The 8,013-nt window shown below is 54.6% G+C and overlaps 1 protein-coding gene across 9 annotated transcripts in view; it reads left to right on the top strand.

Annotated features, from left to right (window-relative positions):
• Positions 1 to 5,006, top strand: part of RUSC2 (RUN and SH3 domain containing 2) — a 57,988-nt gene extending 52,982 nt beyond the window's left edge. For all 9 annotated transcript variants that reach the window (XM_064404391.1, XM_064404395.1, XM_064404393.1 and 6 more), the window contains 4 exons: positions 305 to 351; positions 1,329 to 2,301; positions 2,907 to 3,080; positions 3,396 to 5,006. In XM_064404391.1, the coding sequence (XP_064260461.1) occupies positions 305 to 351; positions 1,329 to 2,301; positions 2,907 to 3,080; positions 3,396 to 3,576 (1,375 nt within the window). In that variant the 3' untranslated portion in view covers positions 3,577 to 5,006. The remainder of the gene's footprint in view (positions 1 to 304; positions 352 to 1,328; positions 2,302 to 2,906; positions 3,081 to 3,395) is intronic.
• The last annotated feature ends 3,007 nt before the right edge of the window (positions 5,007 to 8,013 follow it).

The raw sequence follows: 8,013 nt of genomic DNA on the forward strand, positions 1-8,013 counted from the left end.
TCAGCAGAACAAAGCTCTGCCAAGGACATAGGAGCCAAACAGTGAGGAATCTTGCTGCAAACATGGTTGTTCATGGTTCCAGTTGCACGTGTAAAGCCATGTAGATGTTCAGTGACAGGCTGGATGTCTGTGATCAGGGCATGCTGACAGGACCAAGCCACTGTCCTTTCCCTGAGGTTCACAATCTCATGCTTTGTGAACGCCCTTTTCCAGCCACACTTCTTGTGGCAGAACAGTGAGGATGAATGGGGTTAACAGATTTTCTCTGTTTCTTTCTTACCCTGCCAATTTTCCATTCCTGCAGTATCCGGTCCTTGGAGTTCTGGTTCAACCACCTTTACAACCATGAAGGTAAGAGCCTGAAGGCTGTGGGCTGCAGTGGGAGCCAAACTCTGCACACAAATACAGCTTGGGGTGGAAATATGTTTCTCTTGTTGCTCTCTCAGCTTGGGCTTCTCTTCTCTGCCCTGAGGTGAAAGACTAAGCAATTACACAGTCTCAATGTAGCAGGGAGATCCCAGGTGGAAGTCCAAGCATCATGCAGCTCCTTCCACCTGAAGCTGGACTTCCATTCTCCTTCCCACCTGCAACAAGTACCCAAGGCTTTTAGTGCAGATCCCTCAAACTATCTGCAGGAGATCAGATCTATGCCTCCCCAAATTTCTATATTCCCTGCCCACTGCCTCAGAGTTTTGTATGTCTGGAGATGTGCACACTTACCTGAAACTTTTGAGGCATGGAGAATAGGAAGAAATGGAAAGGAAAACCTGACATACAAAAAGCAGATTTTACTGGATGTATCTGTTTTATAGCAGAATAGAATAGAAATAGAAATAGAAAACAGGAATAGAATAGAATAGAATAGAATAGAATAGAATAGAATAGAATAGAATAGAATAGAATAGAATAGAATAGAATAGAATAGAATAGAATAGAATAGAATAGAACAGAATAGGGTCTGTGCTTATCCTGGCTTTCTGAAGCAGAAGACGGCCATCTATTAGACCATCATTAAGACCTGGAAGTGTGAACAAAAGCTGGGGCTATCAGGTTATTCCCATCTTTCTTCCATGGCATTTGGTGGCAGAGGTCATCTGGGCTGATAGTCTGCCAGGCAAGTCCTGGCTGCAGGTACAACTGGAAAGCTCTGTCTCGGCCAGTGTGCTGAGACATCACAGAGCATCTGGTGCTCCCTGACCCAGGCCTGAGCCTCTCACTGTGACCAAAAACTCATATCCATCTCCTTTCATCATAGCTTCAGCAGCTTCATGGTGGCTTGGCAATGGTGGCAAGAGCATCTCCTCTAATTAATGTATTTTTTCCTACAGACATCATCCTGGCACACTACCAACCAGTGGGCTTCTTGTGCCTGTCTCACAGTGTGTGCCAACCTCTTTTTGAGGAGCTCCTGCTCCTACTCCAGCCTCTCTCCCTGCTGCCCTTCAACCTAGACCTCCTCTTTGAGCACCACCTGATGCAGATGGGCAAAGAGCAGCAGCAGCAAAAGGAGTTGCTGCGTGTGAAGCAGGACCTGCTGCTTTCCGTGCACTCCACCCTGCAGCTGATGCGGACCCGGGGCAGCAGTGAGGATCCTGATGGCTGCAGCACCACCCCTGAAACATGCCAGGGGGGTGCCAGAGATGGTGACATCTCACCAGGGCACAGCCCACAGCAAGATGTGAGTGAGAAGAGGGTTAAGGGAGTGGGAGCCTCCTGCGGAGAAGGTGACAAGGAGGAAGAGCAGAGCAAGATGCGAGAGAGCACGTGGGAGGGGAAGAAGGACAAGCAGGCAGGCTGGTGGTACCAGCTCATGCAGACCTCTCAGATTTACATTGAGAGCTCAGCCGAAGGCTCAAAGTTCATCCGCTCTGAGAAGAAGAAAGCGGCTTTGAATCCTGCACCCAGGTCAGTGGAGACCCACAAGGCACCACCTCCCCGAGAAGGAGTGGTGGAGGGTGCAGAGGCTTGTCCCATTGCTGAGGGTACCTTGGAGGAGAAGCCCAAGGCAGCCAGCAAGCCAAGTCCTGAAGCTGTGGAAGAGCCCTTGGAAAAGCCCCAGCAGGTAGTGGTCGGCGAAGAGGTGAAGGAACGGAGCTGGCCCTTCTGGATGGGCAGCCCCCCAGACTCTGTGCTTACAGAGCTAAAGCGCAGCAAGGAGAAGGAGGCTCAGCAAAGAGTGGGAGCAGCAGCAGCCCCCCAAGAGGACAGCAGCACCAGTGCATCAGAGGGCAGCCAGCCCATCAAGTGGGGACACTTGTTTGGGTCCAGGAAGGTACAAAAAGAGCCCAGACAACCAAACAGGTAAGGGCTGTGGTGGTTTGGGGCTGAGAAGGGCTGGTTAACCTGGAGTATGGCAGTACAGGTGGAAGTCATGCCATGAGCTGACCTCTGGCCTACACCATGGTGGTACATCAAGGGTCTGTAATCCTGCTCAGTCCTGCCAGCCTGCCTTAATTCCTCCCATATCCTTGCTCAATCCATTTCACAGGCTTTCCTCTCTGCCTGAGCTCTGTAACTGCCTTGGCATTTAAACCCTGCTACATGGCTCCATTATCACCCCATCCCTCCCAAAACCACATGTTGAGAACAGAACATAGAGCCATTCCCTGTTGCTTACAACGGATGTGGGGGAAGGGTGAAGTGGCCTCCAGTAGCTGAGACCCCTGTGCATTGCCTCTCCCTCTATACACCCTTACTGCTCCTGAAAAATGACCACTGGAAATGTCCTTCCCAATCCAGGCTGTGGTTTTACATCTGAGCCCTCCTTGCCTGGAGACCTGAGGCACTAACAGTGCACTTAGTGCACGAAGCCAAACCTCTAAAGCATGACCTTGCCGTGACAGCACCTGCTCTGTTTCCCCGGCTGCGCTTTCCTGCCACTGACTGCTTCTGTCTGCTCCTTCCAGGTTGCCCTCCGGCTGGCTGAGCTTGGACAAGTCTGTCTTCCAGCTGGTTGCCCAGACAGTTGGGGCTAGCATGTGGCGTGAAGCAGCCCCAGAGCCAGACGCTCCCCATCCAGAACCACCCGAGGCACCTGCTGTGGCACGACCAGTCCGGGAGATGTCTCCTCACCCTACCTGGTGAGTGACACCAAGTGGACAGTCCTGCAGGTGCAGGAATGTGTTAGGTTGAAGGTGGCATGGCTCTGCCTGTTGCAGTTTGCCTGGCCCCCTTTATACTCATGGACCAGAGAAGGGTTTGGGGCACTGATGCAGCTTGTGCATCGATCCACCGCAACTCTGCAATTTGCACATGATGGGGAGCTGGGAGGGCAGCTGGGAGCCTGGCTGGGGAGGGAAGCTGGGGCTGTTTTCCCCTCCCCCTGGGCCTGTGGGGGTCCCTGGGTGGGGTGGGTGTCCTGAGGTGAGCTAACCCTACTTTCCTTCTGCCTGCAGTGAGGTGAAAGCTCTTTGCCATCACATTGCCACTGAGGCAGGACAACTGAGCTTCAACAAAGGGGATATTCTGCAGGTCATCTCCAAGGTGGATGGTGACTGGCTGCAGTGCAGCCTTGGCTCCGAGAAGGGACTGGTGCCCATCATGTACGTCACCCACCCTGAGGACGAGGACTATTGACACGTTTAGGAGGCCAAGCACAGTTCCCTGGGCTGCTGAGGCTCCTCTGGGGTAGCCTACCCTGCCAGAGGAACAAACACAGCTTCTTGCTAGTTTCTTACCTTTCCTGCCATTACAGAATACAGTAACCGTAGGTGGTTCCTTCTTGCTCCTCCTTGTGCAGCTGCCAAAGGCCAACTTAGCCCCCCCCGGGGTCTTGTGCGAGCTGCACCTCGTATTGCCAGGCATCGCCATGCATGCAGCCACACCAGGGACCGCCTGACCCCCCCCTCCGCCCCACACTGTCTGCAGCACCCACAGGCTATGGACTTGTACATTACAGGAGCCCAGGCAGTCCCTGCCGGGGCAGCGCTGCCCCGCTGCGCAGCTGTTGGATGCTGGAGGGTACAGGGTGCTGGCCGTCCCCTGCCTGGGGGTGGCAGTGCAGCCTGCAGCCTCCATCATCCCCGGCATCCTCAGCTGAAGAGGTGGGAGCACCCTGCGCTGGCAGGGTCCCTGCGAGGCTGGGCTGATGGGTTGTGTTTATTGGGGCACTGCAAGGTAGGCTCCCTCACACTGGAGCATCCCTGTCCTAGTGTGCTGTAGTGGCTCCTGGTGGGTTGTACCGGGACAAGTGTCCTGTCACACTGCGGGGCTGGGGCTGTGTGTGGCCACAGCCAGGGGAGGGGGACGGGGTATGTGTGTGAGTGTGGAGCAAAGGGGTGTGAGGGGTTGTGAGGAAGGCGCGGGGTTGTTCAGTGTTATGTAGGTCCAGGATGGGTAGTGCCACCCTGTGCAGAGATGGGTGCTTCGGGGGGAGGCCGTGTGTCCTCCACACTGAGCCGGGAGCCGGTGCCTGGGAAGCCCTGGGATGCTCAGTGGAGGGCGCTGGAGGGGAGGGAATGAGGGCAGGGTCCCTGTCTGGGCTAGGGATTTGGGGGCAGTGCTCTCAGCAAGTAGATTGGGGGTGCTCCTAGAGGGAGCTGGGGAGCCTGGGGAGGAAGGGGTGGTGCTCCCTTTGGCACAGGGTTTCTGGTCTTGCTGAGCAGTGCCGTGGGGTGGGGGGGATAAGTGTTGTGCACAAACACAAGGGGATACTGGAGGTCCTGGGGTCCTTGGTAGAGGCAATGCCAGTCAACCCCTTCCTTGCCATGATCATGCCGCCTGCTGTAGTGGGGATCTTCACCTGCCTGTCAGGTGGGGAACAGTGTTAATGAAAGGCCATGCCAGTATTTGGTGCCATGGCCGGCTTGACGCTGTTCACAGCATCGTGCCTGGGCTGGCTTCACCATGGCAAGGGGCCCTGGTCTTGCTAGGTTACCTCCTGCTTGTACATCGCTTAGCGGATGTTGCACCATATTTAATTTGTATCTCCCTGTTAGAATGAGGTGTCTCGCCTTTATTTATTTCTTTATTTATGATGCATATTAATAAAAAAGGTGCTGATTGAGCTCCCTGCTACGCAGACTTCTTATTATTTCAGCACATCCTTTTGAAGGGTCTGTGGGTTACCTCTGCTGGGACACTGCACTGCAGGCTTCCTCCTGCATTCACCACAGCCTACACCAGACCTTCAGGGGGACACAGGTTGCTCCCAGCAGTCAGACCTGTCAGTTCAGGCCTGGGGGGTGGGGGGAGTGGGCACTACATGATGATGTCTTGGGGAGGCAGCACTGTTTGGGGTTCCTTTTGCATTGCTTTCAGCCACCCAAGCAGGTTTCAGACAGGAGATCACACTATCTCAGCCTGGAATGTGCTTCTCCAGGGCCATGGGAAGGAGAAGGTGAAGGTGAAGGTGAAGGTGAAGGTGAAGGTGAAGGTGAAGGTGAAGGTGAAGGTGAAGGTGAAGAAGGTGAAGGTGAAGGAGGGGTTGTGGGCTGGGACCCATAGTCTGGGACAACCTGGCCATGAGTTTCAGTGGCTGTGGGTCACTCACAAGGAAGGACTCCACAGATTCTAAACCTAGTCTCAAAACAAACATTGGGCCTTCAAGTCCACTATGAACCCCAAGAGCTGCTTCTCTTTACCCCTCAGCAGCTCAAAAGGAGAAGGGAAGAACATTGCTCATGACTCCAGGCTTCACTGCAAGAACACCATTCTGGAGTTTGTTGCATCCATATGGACAAATGATGTGCACAGGTGCCGTGCATCAAAACTGCTGAAAAAAATCCACAACTGAAGCAGCATAAACTCCTGTTCTGGCTGCCAGCAGCACAGAGCAGGCAGGGCCAGTACATGAGCTGCTTTGATTAAGCTCTCAGAGGGGGCAATGGTCAGGGCTGTTTACAAGTTCCATGGAGCCAGGCTGCTCTCCCTGCATGCACTGGCTGGCCCAAAGGAGGAAGGGGATGATGTGCTGGCAAACAGCCCCCCAGGGTGCTGAGTCAGCCCTGGGGCAGGAAAGGGGATTTCCAGCTGCCTGCATTGTGGGAACTGACACTGAGCAGCTCCCTGGGTACTTGCTGCTGGGGTTGCCTTGGATGCCGGGGAGGCACAGAGGGGTGGTTACAGTGTCAGAGGCTGGATGTGGGATTGCTGCTATGAAACTTGCAGCTCCTGAGGTCTTCTTTGGCATCGTCTGGCTGAAGTCACGCAGATCCAGGTTGGTGGCTATCAGACAGCCTATGGCAGCAAGGAACTGGCCACAGGGCAAAAAGCCCATGAATCCTGCAAGGCTGAACGTACACAGCAATGTGTGTGGGACATTGGAACAGTATGGGACAGTACTGGAGCTGTGACCGGGTGGCCCTGCTGGTAGCCTGGTCCTGGAGGGTCAGCTGTAGGATCCTGATGGGCACATGGGCCTATGAGTTCTGTCAGGGTCATGCTAAGCAGAAAGAAGAGACACTGGATGTCCAGAGATACTCATCGTGGAGGCTCCTGCTCTCTGGGGACACTGCTGGTCCAGGCCCTTCATATGCCTTGAGGTGCTGCGCCAGGCTGGGGGCAGCTCTGGAGCAGCACCAAGATGCAGTCAGTCTTGCCTGTCTCATGATACCTAAGCAGCAGCAGTGTCCTCACTCTCCTCCTTTTGCAGGTATCACTGAGCTGCTGCTTAGCAAAGTTGCTCCTGGCTTCCTTTCAGATGTCAAAAGCAGGTCTTAGCAAAGAAGTGCTGGGCTCTGTGGGTGAACCCTGGGAGCAGAAGATTCATCATGTCGGAAACAAAAAGGAGCCCAGTTTCATGGTACAGGAATCTGCTCTGCATGGTACAGAAGCTGGGGGGATGACCCCATGACCCAGTGCTGGCAGTAGTAAAGCTGTGGGGTGACAGCAGGGCTGGGACAGATTTAGGGAGTTCAGATGTGCATGCCAATATGAGGGACATGTGCCAGCTAAGGGAGGGGGACCTGCTGGTGTCAAGTGCTAGGGGTTCCTGACAGGTCCCCTTAGACCTTCTCTGCCCAGGTCATCAGGAGCTGTCTCATTCTCAGGTCAAAGGCACTGACCATGGACCCTGAGTGCCAGTGCTGAAGGAACTCTGGAATGCACATGTCTGAGGGAAAGGCCGGATACATACTAGAAGAGAGAAGGGAATGCCTTTCCTTCCTATGTCCTTCCTGGCAGCCAGATCCCATGCTCACACTGTAAGTGTGCAGCAGGCAGTGACACACACACACACACACACACACACACACACACACACACACACAGTTAATAGATCAAAGAATGGTTTGGGTTTGAAGGGACATTAAAGATCACCTAGTTCCACCCCTGCTACTGTGGGAAGGGATGCCACTCACCAAAGCAAGTTGCTGTAAGGCCCATTCAGTCCAGCCCCATCCTTGAACATTTGAAATCCCACAAGTTTCCATTCAGCAGCTGCACCATGATGGGCAGGGTCTGCCAGGTTGGGGACGGGCATGCAGCTGACTCTGTCATATTTGTGGCCACTAGTCTGGAGTCATAATAATACGTACAAGCTCATATTAACCCCTGTGTGAGAGCTCAAAACAGCTGAACATCCAGCTCTTGGGTCAGCCCAGCTGCAGCCTAGCCTGGGGACAGGCCAGCTCCCTTCACTGCCCCTGTCTCAACCTGAAGTCACAGGAGCCACTTCCCAGGTCCCTGGTCAGTGTAAGGGACTTGCGGCAGCAGGCCAGGAGGGCCGAGGCCTTGTCCAGCTGGAGGAAGGACAGTGCTGCTTTCGCAGCCCCATCCTGGGGCTCGGCACTGAAATTGTCTCCTGCCGCACTGATTTCCTCCCCTGAGCCCTTCTCTGACTCCCTCTGTGCCTCAGCGCCTCCAGCTGTGCACTGAAACCCACAGGGCCTCCTCAGAGTGAACTGCAGTGGCGGCGTTGCCCATGAGCGGCCTTCACGGCCCAGGGCCCTTCTCCCTGGCTGGGACACTCGTGGGGTGAGGGCCAGTCTGACAAGCAGCTGTGTGTGTTCCATGTCAGGGAGGGCTGGCAAGGCAGATACCTCTCCTGGACAGTGTCATGCAGGGGAGGATCAC

This window comes from Passer domesticus, chromosome Z (assembly GCF_036417665.1).
Source record: "Passer domesticus isolate bPasDom1 chromosome Z, bPasDom1.hap1, whole genome shotgun sequence".
NCBI classification, from domain to species: Eukaryota; Metazoa; Chordata; class Aves; order Passeriformes; family Passeridae; genus Passer; species Passer domesticus.